Raw genomic sequence first — 14,545 nt, forward strand, 5'->3', positions numbered from 1 at the left:
AGTCTGCTTGGTTACCTCATTTTTTCCCCTGGCAACTTTCCATTCCTCCCAATGTACTATAGTTTATTTATTTATTTTTAAAGATTTATCCACCCATTTGAGAGAGAGGGAAGGAGAAAGTGCCTGCACACACGAGTGGAGAGAGGGGCAGAGGAGACAGGAAAGGGAGAGAGAACCCCCCAGCAGACTCCCTGCCTACCACAGAGCCCAACGTGGGGCTCAGTCCGGGCACCCAGAGATCATGACTTGAGCCAAACCAGGAGACAGATACCTAACCAACTGAGCTACCCAGATGCCCCCTAATATACTATAGTTTGGAAAATTAGAAACAGGGGATCCCTGGGTGGCTCAGCAGTTTGGCACCTGCCTTTGGCCCAGGACGTGATCCTGGAGACCCGGGATCGAGTCCCACATCGGGCTCCCTGCATGGAGCCTGCTTCTCCCTCTGCCTGTGTCTCTGCCTCTCTCTCTCTCTCTCTCTCTCTCTCTCTGTGTGCCTCTCATGAATGAATAAATCTTAAAATAAATAAAATTTAAAAAAAAAGAAAAAGAAAATTAGAAACAAAAGTAGTTAAGGCATGCTAGGAACAAACTGAGTTCTAAGAAAAGCCAGCAAAAACACAATTCCAGAAAGATACAGGTCTGGGGCCTTTTAAAAGAGGGAGAAATAATTCATGATAATCCTAAATTACCAAGAAAAACCCAAAATGTCTTAATATATTCTTAGAAAGTACAAAAGTATATGACTCATTTAATACTTTGACCAAAATAAATAAAACAAATGTCAGTTCTTTTTGAGATAAACTTCAGTTATCTGGAATATTTATTTTACAGGATATGTTCTCTTCTCTGGGAATGCCAGAAAATTAGGAGGCCTGTAATAAAATAAGAACTCCCTAATCTTCACCAAGAGAAAGGATAACATAGGCTTTATATGGAAGAAACATGATTTTGAATTTTCCACCAATTTTATAAACCATAAAACATCCTGAGATGTAAAATGTACATATCACTTAACAGTAATGTTGCATGACTGCTTGTTAAATTTGATGTGCTGATTTAGTTACCTGAAACTTATGAATCTCGTCACATTCAGTATAAATATTCCAGAGTTTACTGTAGAAATCTGGATTATTTTGACATTACCCCCCCAAAAATCATATTAGAGCAAACACTAAGAAACTGTGACCTAAACTTTTTAAAGTATATAATGAGATTATATAATTAGGACAGTCTGGGACAAGATTCATGTTTGACAAAAGAGAACAGTACTTTTTTCTGTTCACACTATACCACACTGATTTTTTACCTTTAACTATTGGAAATGTTTGCAAAATGCTCTAATAATAAATGGCGATAAATACACAATAAAACATACAGTCATAAAAAAGATCTGAAAATTTAAGAATAGGTACAACCTTGACTTTAGATTATCAACAGTCTTTTTATATCAACAAAATCATTTATGGCTTTTTTGTAAAGGGTTAGGTAAAAATTCTACTTCCCCAGTTTACCAATCCTTTCATCATAGCACAAAATCATAGGGCTTCACCGTAACATTACTATGGTTTCAATTCTATTTTGCAAGTGAAACTCTTTCAAGTCTAACATTAATGACTAATGTCATACTTGCTTTACATCACGTTATTAAAATGAATAAGGCACTTCAAGAGCTGAAGTGCACAGTATATTTTCACTTCAAAAACACCCACAAACTAAAATAGATATTTAAAATCTTTATTGTTTCATCATCAAAAGTTTTCTTTCCATAGAAGAATGGCAATGCAGTATCAGTGCACATTCTATGGAAAACTCATACCTCAAACTAGCCTAGAAATCAGAGACAGCACTATGTCGAGCTAGTGTGCAAGATGAAAGACACAATGCTGCCAATGCAATCCGTATACAGAAAGAATATGCAGCTGTTAGAAAAAGAGTCTATGGCCAAGTGAATAAAACAGTAGCAGTGCACTGCACTGATATTCTAGAACAGATAATGGGGAAGGGCCAGAATATGTACTTCCTGAAAAAAAAAATCAAGTAGATCACAGGCACTGAGTTCCCAACTGTATGGCCAGCTACTTCCTGTGTACCTGTACCTTCCTCTTAGGTTTATATAATTATAACACTGCAAGTTGTTTCTAGCCTACTAAGTGGGACAGCCACATGCAAATCCTTCATTCTGCTTCCCATCTCACAGCGAAAGTCACAACTTGGGTTTTGGCAATAAAACCTGTGGCCTTCAAGCATCTTTAGTAAACCCAAAATTTGTTCCCCTTTTCTTGAGAAATAAACTTCATAAAACAACAAAAGGTAGCTGTCATGATCACTCAGTTTTGTCTGAAGGCAAAATAGTTTTTATGTAAGTATACTGAATAAACACACAAATATCCTCAACAACATACTGTTGAACCAACTTGAACATTTTCATCACTAGCTCTAGAAAAAGGTACTGATAATTGTTGAGATGCAAATGACCACTATGATTTGATCATGCCTGGTTACTGGGAATTTTTTGGTCAGGTCTGTGTTTGAAGCTGCTATACAGCTGGATTTGGCTACTTTGCATTAATTCACACAATAAATGTCATTTAAAAGGAAAGAGCATATCTATCATGATGAAATAAAAATCAAAGAAGTTGAGAGGTATACAGGAAACTTGTCTTAAATATTTTTAAATTACATATGATATAACCTTAGAGAATAAGAACTACAATTACCATGGTCTAAATCTTAAATTGTTAATGCGTCACTTCTCTGCAAGACTAACAAAGTCACTTGTTAATCATGTCAAGGCCTTGCGGGGCAGGGGGCACTCGGCATGTATGGCATAGCAATTACTTTCCAGGTGAGATAAACACCTCTAATTTAAGTGTTATTAAACTATATTTGAAAAGTTATTTTACTTAATATATACAATGTATAAAATAAGTTAAAAGGAGGAAGCAGGGAAAGGTTTTCTGGTCTAGGTGACGCAAACATACAACTTTCCCTTATCAGTAGTAGTTCCACATAAGTCCATTTCATCCATGGTAAAATATGAAAGGCTGATAGAGGATCAAACATTTCACTTATAAATAGAGGATTCAAAAAAATGGAATTTCAACGTCGTTTCTTCCCACAATGCAACTCACTCTACTTTAACTATAATAAACATAAATAAAAACCATCTCAGAAATCTGGTTTTACACGCTTACCTTTAACAATAAATTCTTCTATCAACTGAGAAGAAAAGCACTCCTTTGTAGCAATTCCATAAGATAATTTTCAATTCATAAAACACCTGCTCACTGGCAAAACCAGCAACCCTTATGGAGGGCACGGGCATTAATACTTGGCTCCTCTGAGGTATAAATGCAGCTATATTTGCACTGAGTATACAGTCTATAAGGTATACCAACAGTCTGCATGTTTGCATAAAATTGGGAGTGATGTCATCCTGATTGAAAACTTTTAACTTTTTGCAATGGAGGTTAAATAATTTTAAGACAAAAAATATCCTTTAGCCCAGTAATAGCCAGCAGAAATCTAATTCCTAACCAATGCAAATGGTTATTACATTTTAAAAAGGCTTAACATTGCATACTGATTAAAAAAAAAAAAACTAAACAGGGATACATAAATATTTAAATTCAGCAGGACACCACAAAAAGCATACTAGAGATAAGTGTGAAATCAGTCAAGCTTTTCCAAAAGAGAAAATCCTTTTAATCCTTCAGCAAGTCTCTGTGAAAATAGTATGCTTACAATAAAAGTGAGAAGGGAGCACCTAGAATACCCCCAAGAGGCTTGCTGTACCACTCAGCATTCCTGCCCCATCTTCTGTGTGCGTGGATGGCCAACAAATGACAAGAAGTCCATCTGACAATAGTTCAGTAATTCCTTTCACCACTGCTGCCAGCTGAAGTCATCATTGCTTCCAAAGACCAAGAAAAAGCCCAGTATAGTTGCAAAGATGACTGTGTTTCCTGTGAGAACAAGTGCACAAGCTCCCCACTCAATCTAGGAAAAGAAGACAAACAGTTAATAGACACATGAAAAACAAAAAGAGAATGAAAAGTAAATCAAGACTAGTTGAAAGCCAATCATGATCTAAAACAGATACAATTTGTAATAATAACTTTCACTCTACTGAAGACGTAATGGTCTTTTCTATATTGCTGTTTTTAATTTACTTCTTTTAAAAAGACAAAGTCACGAAGATGATAATTATTCAACAGCTCGACTTCTAGACTCTGAAGAGGCAGCACAGACATATACAACTTTTGGTTTGTAAAGAAATCTGCTCCAACTCTTCTTCAGTAAATCTAATTTTATCTAGAGAGCAGATTAAAGTACTAGAGACGAAAACACATTCATGTACATTCTTTTAAAGGGGCAAAGGGGATTACCTGTCTCACCATTTGGAAGGGCCCTGGCTTTTCTACCTCCTCAGAGATGGAGGAGTGAATCTGATTGCCGAGTCTGGGAGGGAGACAAGCATATGAAGCCCAGCACCCCTTCCCCTCTTTCATACTTTCCCATTTGCAGAGAACACATAATGTCCCCTTAGGCCTTTCAACAGTTACAGAGGGGGTGGCTTGTGGTTGGGAAGCACTGGGTGAGCTGATGTGCCCAGTTCTGGGAGTGAAGTACTGGTGAGCCAACTGTTGTTGCAGACCCCAGCCATGCTCTCCAATATCATTTTTATCAGTTAATGACAACAAAAGATTATCTCTATCCTCTAGGATCTTATGTCTCTCATCTCTTTTTCATGTCATTTATCAAAATCTTTTTTCCTGAGGTAATTTTAACACACAGTCTAATGTAAAATCGTTAACAGAAAAATATATTTACTTACCAGATGTGCTCTGGCAAACACAATAGGGAGCCCAAAAGCTGAGACAACAATGCCTGTTGTAAGAAATATGGCAAGTTCCTTACAAGCGTTACTCATAGCATCTGTGTCATCCACTAATCTTCTCGCTATGCAGTATGGAATAGGTGAAAGGATGTAAAAAAACAGAACAAAGAGAGGCCAGTATTGGCTAGGAAAAAAAAAATAAGTTAATGTAGTTTTTGCTATCTATGTCATTTTTCTACACATAATACATGCTTTTTAAAAATAAGGACCAAAGAAATGTTGCAAGGTACAAAACATGATATAGATTAAAAATAAACAATAACCTGAACACTGAAAAGAAAAACATTTAGAGTCATGGTATTTCTAAAGCCAGTTGTGACACAATGATTAAAAATTTCTTATATTAGAAGAAAATGCTTTATAAACTAAAACAGTTGGAATCAAGGCCCAAAATTCAAAAATATTATTTAAGTTATACATAAAGAAGCATATGGAAAATAGAAATATTGGCACAGTAATTTTTAAAAGGCAAAATTCATGCCCTTAACTTTTAATGAATGACAGTTTTCTTGGCTTAAAGCTGGAACACCCCCAAACTCTGCTTCGGTCACTGTGAACTCCCAAAACACTAAAATCAAAATGTAGAAAATGAACTGAAAGTAATGTTGAAGACTTTCAGCCAGAATATAGAAAATAGGTGGCTTTTAATGTGCAATCTAGCTTTGTATTGTGCCAATGTCATTTCCGGGTTGGATAATACAAGTAAGGTTATGTAAGACAGGGCCACTGGGGGAAGCTTGTGTGAAGGGACAGGGGACCTCTCTGTACTACCTTTGCAACTTCTTCACTTGATCTTAGCCAAAAGGCAGAGAAGTGATCTTTGCAACTTCTTGATAGTATGTAATCATTTCAACATAAAAAGTTAAAAAGAAAACAAAAGCACAAAAGTGGAAACACCAAGCTGCCCATATCTCCCCTCCTTTCTCCTTCCACTCTCCTAATGACCTTCTTGTGGGTCCTTCCATATTTCCATACAGATAAATTTTAGCAACATGAATCACTGCATTTTTCCATTTAACAATGTATCTTGAGCACCTTTACCTGTTAGGATTTACAGCTCTTCCTCATTCTTTTTAAAAGTGCCTACGATTTCCATGGATGGATGGACATACCATAGTTTAAACCATTTCTCCTTTGACAGGCCTTTAGGATGCCTCCAGGGCTTTTGTTATTAACCGGGCTGCCATGTATACCGAGAATCCCCCCTCATATACATGTCTTTGCAAACATCTGCCAGGAGATTTGCATGAGAAAATTCTAAGTGGAATGACTAGTTCAAGGAATATACACATTTTGAGAGCTATAAGCAAACTGGCCTCCAAGATGACTGCACATAGCTATTCCTTCACCCCACTGCACACGGCGGTGCCTGTCTACCCATAGCTTTTATCTCTGCCAAAGGATTTAATTTAATTTTGAAAGAGGCTGAATATAACTTCATGTGATTATTAGTAAATGTGCAGTTCTTTTTTCATACTTGTGCATTTTTTTTATTTAGTTGTCTGTATTTTTCTCACTTATCTATCCTTTTTTTAAAAAAGATTTTATTTCTTTATTCATGAGAGACACAGAAAGAGAGGCAGAAACATAGGAAGAGGGCAGAGAAGCAGGCTCCATGTAGAGAGCCCGATGCGGGGCTCAATCCTAGGACTTCAGGACTCCAGGATCACACCAAGCCAAAGGCAGACGTTCAACCGCTGAGCCACCCAGGCGTCCCTATCCTATTAATTTTTAAAAGTTCTTTCTACCCTATGGAAAATAATAGCTTACATAACTTTTTCTGAGTCAACTGTCTCTTAATTCTGCTTCTGGTATTTTTTGCTGAAAAGACATTTTAAAATCTTCTCATGTTTAATTTTATCAATAGGCACTTAAAACTGAACAGTAGTGCAATAGCCAAAGCATTTTTTGCACTTTTAAAAAGGTTTGTCCTTGGTCAATGAACATTTCTCACGATTACTTCTACAGTAGAAGCTTTCATTCAAAAAATTCTTAAAGTTTTAAAAGTAGAAAAATTTTACCCTCAAACACTCAAAAACACAAAAATTTTACATACTTGTATATTGGAAGGGCACATCCAAGCATCAAAAACATCAGCCCAATTGCTCCTCCAAAGGACAAACTAATCAAAGCTGCAAAGTAAATAGAGTCAAATACAAACATTAATTAAACTTAACATTATTTTTAATATCAGTGTTAGCAGTCTGAACATTACCTGGGATCCCAGAAGCAAAAGGCAAAACAGAACACAATACAAAAAAACAAATGCATTAAAAGTGAGTTATCTTCAATTATACTCTAAGTTATCTATAGTCTCTGAATAAGTTTTTTGTGTCATCTTCAAAGCAAAATAAAGCAACACTGATTTTCAGAGCCCTGACCCATCATGAACACACTACCACATTCCCTCATTACTGGCTCTATTTCTAATAAGTATCTTAGCCTGCCAGATCGATGTTCCTCCAGTAATTAGTGTTATATTTACTCCACAGATCATTACAGTTTGAAAAGCAGGATGTTCAGAAACTGCATTCTCAGCTTTACTGGACTTTAGAACTTTATTTTTTGGGAAAGTCTCTCATGATCAGTTCCTGCTTCTTGCATATACACCCAATGTGCTCAAAACTAGTAAGAAAAAAGTGTCCAAGGATATCTGGAGTTAATAATTTTAATCAACTAATTTTGATATAGACCTTTAAATAGCTTACAAAACTATAGTTGGGTTTCATCCCCTAACCTTCTACACATTGGAAAATGCACAAGATAATGGGTATAAATCCTTCTTTGGTATCACTATTTTAAGATATTAACACAAGCAATAGATGCATTCTACAGATAAAACATAGTTTCTAAAGTTATACACACACAAAACATATTTTATAAAATGTTTTCACATATTATTAGTGAGTACAAAAAACTTTCTTCAATAGGCATAGTTAATTGATGGCCTAGAATTAAGCAAAGATACAAATGATCTATTTATTTATTTAGAGTTCTATATAACTTGTATTTTTCTGTAACTGCATTGGCTAAGAGAATAACTTAGGTGTTTTTTGTTTTAAATGAGGCAGTACATTAACCTTAACAGAAATCTTATTTTTCAAAAGAGTTGCGGAAGGTCTAAAAGTTACCAAAAGAAAAGCTAACATATACAAACCAAAACTAACAGTAAAGGGGTTAAATCCTGCCCAGTACTACTGACAGATTTCTCTGGATTAAAATGGTTATAATTACAGACACCCACTCACATGGTATGGTAAGATAGTAGATTTGGTTTTCATTTAGATCACCTATGTAGATCATGTCAACTCTGAACACATTTCCCTAGTCCTTAGTGCCATTATATTTTCAGTTACAGAAAAAAGAAAGAAAAAGAGTTGCATTTTTATTTTACAGCAAGTAACTTCAAGTTTACAATGAAATGCAATGTAAACTGTGAGAAAAATACTGAGTTTACCACTTGTTTTGTTCATAGACCCTCAAAATGTGACCCTGCTCACTCTCCTAACACCAGCCTATATTATATATTACTATGCCTTGCTCTCTGCACTTTGGTTACACTGGCCTTTCCTCTCCCGGAAATTAGCAGGCTCCTCACCCACATGGCCCTTATACATGTCCCTTCTATCTCGGAAACTTTTTCATTCATTCATTTCATTCAAGAAATATTTACTGAGAGTTAAATACATAACAAGTGCTGGAGATATGTTAAGAAACCAGACAAGGTCCTTCCACATGCAGGGAGCTTGCATTATTCTTCCATTCCCTTCCTCTTTCTTCCAAGTGAATTCCTCTATGTCCTTCAGATGTCAGCTCAATCATTTCTTCCTCACTGAAGTTTTTTTTCAAATCTCCTGCTAGACCAATTCCTCCTATTAGATATATTCATTCATTATTCAACAAATATCTCCTGAGCACCTAATATGTTTTCACACACTGTTCTTGATAAGGCAATGAAAAAAAAATTAAAGCTCTTGCTCTCACGAAGCTTATACTCTAGCAGGGAACAAAATCATAAAAATAAAGTTAGAAAATTAATGTTAAGTGCTATGAAAGAAATCAAGTAAGGTACGACGATGGGAGTGGTATTTCAGACAGAGCGGCCTCAGAAGACATCTCTGATGAGGTGACATCTGAACAGAGATTTATATGAAATGAGGGAGCAAATCACGTGGATATCTGCAGGGGAGTATCCCAGGCAGAGGATTATGCATGTGCAGAGGCCCTCCTTGCACTGTATACATTCTCTTTGCTCAGTTACGATAGCTGTAATTTTATAATGACTTATACCTGTTTTTCCTTTTTTTTTTTCCTTTTTAAAATACAGATTTAATTTATTTTAGAGAGAGAGAGAGAGATTGGAAGACAGAGAGTGTACGTGCAAGTGGGGTAAGGAGCATAGGGAAAGGGACAAGCAGACTCCGTGCTGAGCGCAAAGCACGATGTGGGGCTCGATTCCATGACTCTGAGATCGTGACCTGAGCCAAAATCAAGAGTATGATGCTTAACTGACTAAGCCATCCAGGCACCCCTGTATCTGTTTTTCCTTATAATCTGTTTGGTCCACCACAGCAGGGAAAAAGTTTTTCTGTTCATGCTCACACCCCAGCTCTTAACACTGCATAATAAATATTTTAGAATGAGTAAAAAACCCAAGGGGAAAAAAATGAGAGAAACGAACAGAAGGGAAGAGGATAGGAAGATCATTCCAAAGTAGCAGGGTAAAAACAGCACATAAATGAAAGTCAGGAGACAATGGATCCCTAGCCCCTACTAGCCACTTAACTAGCTGCCTACATAATCGTAGCTGAGTGTCAGTTCTTTCTTCTATAAAATGAGACTTGGGGGTGCCTGGGTGGCTCAGTCAGTTAAGTGTCTGCCTTGGGCTCAGGTCATGATCCCAGGACTCTGGGATGGAACCCTGCATCGGGCTCCCTGGTCAGTTGGGAGTCTGCTTCTCCCTCTCCCTCTGCCCCTCTCCTGCTTGTGCTCTCTTGCTCTCAAATAAACAAATAAAATCTTTTTAAAAAATGAGACTTGGACTAGAACTAAAATGCAAATAATTCTCTGAACACTAAAGATACTTGTAACAAGACATGCTGAAGAAGTAAAATGTCATCTTCGCTTAAAAATTTTTTTTTATTTCCGTATAACTAACATACAGTGTTATATTAGTTTCAGGGAACCATCTTCACTTTTTGAATGTAGTTGCCCAACAGCTAAATTCACCACTATAAATACTATATAATAATAACTTATTTATTCAGAAGCCATTTATCCAGAATATAATTTAGAATCCTGGAAGAAACAAGGGTCACTACAGAGCACAACAGATGTCACAAAGCCCATACACTAAAGCTACCATTCTTTATAAACAGACCCTTAGGCTCTTAGGCTCTTATTCAGTCAACAACTGTTGTGTGAGAATTTCAGCAGAATAAAAAAAATTAAAGAGCTACCTATGTTCATTTATACATATTTTTTCAATAGCAATTCATGTAGCCAGAACAAAATTGAGTAGTCACTTTCTCTACCCAGAAATGATCATTGTTACCTGTAACTCGTAACATAAAATTTTCTAAGTTTAAAAATCTTGCTTCCCATAAGCAAATGACAAATAGGAGGTAGAACTGCACATAAGCAAGATCTGCCCTCTCAGAAGAGAATGGTAACTGAAAAAAATTCTTGAATCAGGCAGAAAAGTCTCAAAAAGCATACTGGTTTGTGGTAATCCTGGCCAAAAGGCAATAGCTTTAGGGCTCGATGGTGTCTGAGGGTAACTCTTCTATGACAGAGAACAATCATGTTCTTACCAAAAAAGAAAGTCTAAATTCTTTGAGTACACTCTGAAAAAGTCAATAAAAGATGATCTCTTAAAAAATTAAAAATGAAAACAAGGTAAGATTTAAGTATTAAAAAATAGCTTTCTGTGACATCCCACCTCCCAGTCACACTGGATATGATAAAAATCAGTGGGGTTAAACATATCACTCTAAAGTGTTCTCAAAACTTACAAAGTTTCTCCAGTCTTATGAAATCAGCAACTAGGCTGGTTTATATAGAAATTTCATCATTTGTGTATGAATGGTTGTCCCATATGACACATCAACAAGGCAAGAATTTATACTGTAACTGAGTGATGAAACATTTGGAGGGCAAAACTTAGATATCTGAGTCTGGTTTCTACTCCCAAAGCCTCTAGGCTAGGGATGGAACAGCCCAATTATCTAAACTCTCCAGAGACGGGGTGCTGATTCTGTGACTACAAAGAAATTAGCCTAGCAGGGGCCAGTTCCCTAACCTGGGAGTTCCCAGAAAAATCTAACATATGACCAAATATTAGCAAATGGCTTAAGAAATAAATGATGGTCTCCAATTACAGCAGCACTCCTGCCTAATACAAAGACAGGCCAACGAAAGAAAATGTCCTGATAAAAGTCCTAACAATCAGAAAAATCTTCTGGAAACCGAAAGTTTATTAGCACAATTCCATCTGAGATACTTCCGCCTGGTTAATATTTTCCTAAATTTGGAAAAGGAAACTACAAAGCTATTTTCTTCAGAGGGAGACTTCCGTTGATGACACTGAAGAAATTGGGAAGAATCGGGAAACTGGCAACATTCTTAAAAACCACAGCATTCTACCCAAACTACCTTTCCATACAGGGATTTAAAGAGGTCTATCACAGTTCAAAAAAATAAATAAATAAATAAAAGTTGAAAATGATCTTTGTTGCTTATCTAATGACAAAGTTTTACATCGGAAATGAAATGTTTTCAGACATTAAATTATAAACCAGATACAGCAAAAATGTGACTCTGGCAAAGAAGCTCAATAAAAGTTGTCCTGAAGGAAAGAAGTTACACAGAAACACACACACAAACACACACACACACACACACAAAACCAAAAAAACCCAACACTACTATCAGAGCTCTCCTGCTTCCCTGCCCCTTGTACCAAGCCGTCAGGTCAGGAAATCAATGCAATTGGTGGTCAAAGAGTTGAAAAGGCTGTCAACGGTATCTCCTTCTAATCACATCAACAAAAACTACCAAATAATACGAAAGAGTGCAAGCTGCCGTAATTCCTAAAGAAAATATGTGAATAAGCGAGCAATTTCCCATTAAGCCGTAACACGGTTTTAGTCCTTCAACGAACCCAACTACAGAGCGTCAACGTGCAGCCGCGGAGGACAGGAGCACTTCGGGGTCCCTTACAGGCTCTACCTGCTCGGACGGACCCCACAAACCAACACGCACCAGTTTCGCAAGCCTGTGAAAGCGGGGAGCGCAGGTCCCAAGAGGGGGAGGTGGCGGCCAAGGTCCAGGAAAGGGCCGTCCCTAAGTCCTTCCAGGGCGCTCCGGAGGGACTCGGCTCGGCTCGGCACCCCAAGCCGAGTGGGAGACGACACCTGACTTCCCGTAACTGGCATCCCCTGGGGCCTCAAGCCCCGCAAAACCAGTGCCCGCTCGCCTCTCTCGGACGCAAACTCCTGCAAAACGCGAGCGACGGCCCGAGGCGCTGCGGGGCTCCCGCACGCCCAGGACCCCTCGGTTCTCCGTAGCGGGGCCGACGCGCGCTGGGAGGGAGGCTTCCGAGACGAGCAGCGAGCGGGGGCCGACGCAGAAGCCGCCCACCGCGCCGGCCTTTCGGGGGACGGGGACGGGGACCGGGGACGCGGGCGGGGGCGGAGGGGGCGCCGCGCCCAGCTCGGCTCGCGGGCTGCGAGGGCGGAGGCGGGGGCCGCGGGGCGGGCGGCGGGCGGCGGCCAAGCGCAGGGACCCCCCGCGTCGCGCGCGCCCGGGCCGAGGCGGCGGCGTGCGGGGACCCGCGACGGACCCCCTCCCCCTCTCCCGGGCGGCCAAGCCCGCCCTCCGGCGCCCTGCGCCCCAGGCCCACCTTTGATGCCGGCCATGGCGGTGACGTCGCTCCTGGCTCCAGGACGCGAGGCGGCGGCGGCGGCGGCGGCCGGGAGACGGGACACGGGAGACGCGCGGCGGCGGCGGCGGCGGCGGCGGCGGCCAGACAACACCCGGAAGTGCGCGACGCAGCACTTCCGCCGGCGACTCGCGCTCGCGCGGGGGCGCGGGGGGCGCGCCGGGCTGGGGGCGGTGGGGCCGAGCCCTCCGTGGCCCGCCGTGCGGCCGCGCGGCCCCCCGCCCTCCCCGGCTCGGCGGCGTCGCCTCGCTTCGGTTCCCAGCTTCCCACGTCCGTAGATGGAGAGGAGACGAATACCGATCTGAATACAAATCCCAACAGCGCTGCTTGTTTTTCGTTTTGGGCCGTAGCAAAGCTGGGCGGCGGGGGGCGGCGGGGGGAGAAAGCAGAGGCACAAACACAGTTACTAAAGTCACCCTGCAAATGTGTTCAACGTTCATTGTTTGGGGAACGGGGCGAGGTACCGAGGTGCACAAAACTGGGTGCGGGGGATCCCTGGGTGGCGCAGCGGTTTGGCGCCTGCCTTTGGCCCAGGGCGCGACCCTGGAGTCTTGGGATCGAGTCCCGCGTCGGGCTCCCTGCATGGAGCCTGCTTCTCCCTCCTCCTGTGTCTCTGCCTCTCTCTCTCTCTATGTCTATCATAAAAAAAAAAAAAAAAAAAAAAAAAAAACTGGGTGCAGCTTCTGCCCTGGAGGAGCTTGCACACGCACACAAAATCTAAAATTGTAACAATGATCATTGCTAGGGAGATGGGTAGATAGTCCTTTGAAAACCTTTGATTTAAATCAGATTTTCCCGAGGGAGGGGACAACAGAGGGATGAACAGGGGTGTAACTAGAAGACATAAGGGGGAAACCGTTATGGGGGAAGAGAGTGTGTTGAAGGGCACAGGTGGGATGCTGAGCTTGGGAGGCAAACTGGGCCCCAGGAGTTCGGTCTGTTGGTGAGAGGAGAGGCTAGTGGGATTGTTCTGGCTTATAGGGTAGGACAACAGAGTCCTATATTAGGATTTTCCTCCTCTCCTGAGCCATGAGAATCTTTCAAAGGGTTAAAAAAAAAAAATCCGAGTGTAGGTTCTTGATGTGAGATTTGAATTTTTCAATCTTTTCAGTCACCAGGCTAAGATGAACTGCCATGTAAAACTTGGTTGAGTGAATGGTTAGAAGAGAGATTTCCAAAACGTTTTAAAATGAGAGGTACTGGGAACTAAAGTTTTTTTTTTTTTTTTAAGATTTTATTTATTTATTCATGAGAGATACACAGAGAGAGACAGACACAGGCAGAGGGAGAAGCATGCTCCATGCAGGGAGCCTGATGCGGGACTCAATCCTGGGACTCCTGGATCAGGCCCTGGGCTGAAGGCAGGTGCTAAACCGCTGAGCCACCCAGGGCTCCCCCCGAAGGCATCATCCTACCCTGCTGCTCTCCACTACCTTCAGGGTTGAATCATAATTAAAAAAAAAAAAAACAGATCTCTTGAGGCTTAATGCCCCCAATAAATCTATCGATATTTTGTGGAGGAGTAGAATTTTTTTTTCCTTTTCAAGTTAGTGCAAAAAATTCTGGAGCCTTCTGAATCATGAAGAGTTTCCATTTAAGGATTGTAGTAGCAAAAACACAAGGCACACTTGAACATATGCTGTAGAAATGTTGCCGCTTGAGACAGTCTGTGAACCACCAGCTCTTCTCCAAACTGAAGC

At 40.4% G+C, this 14,545-nt stretch overlaps 1 protein-coding gene across 1 annotated transcript; it reads right to left on the reverse strand.

Moving 5' to 3' along the window:
• Positions 1-1,723: 1,723 nt before the first annotated feature.
• LEPROTL1 (leptin receptor overlapping transcript like 1) lies at positions 1,724-12,934 on the reverse strand. The gene is given in 4 exon segments (NM_001290092.1): positions 1,724-4,002; positions 4,841-5,027; positions 6,960-7,035; positions 12,807-12,934. Coding segments are annotated over 4 exon segments (396 nt in total). The 5' UTR covers positions 12,823-12,934; the 3' UTR covers positions 1,724-3,885.
• Between the last annotated feature and the right edge of the window lie 1,611 nt (positions 12,935-14,545).

This window comes from Canis lupus, chromosome 16 (genome assembly GCF_011100685.1).
Source record: "Canis lupus familiaris isolate Mischka breed German Shepherd chromosome 16, alternate assembly UU_Cfam_GSD_1.0, whole genome shotgun sequence".
Lineage (NCBI taxonomy): Eukaryota > Metazoa > Chordata > Mammalia > Carnivora > Canidae > Canis > Canis lupus.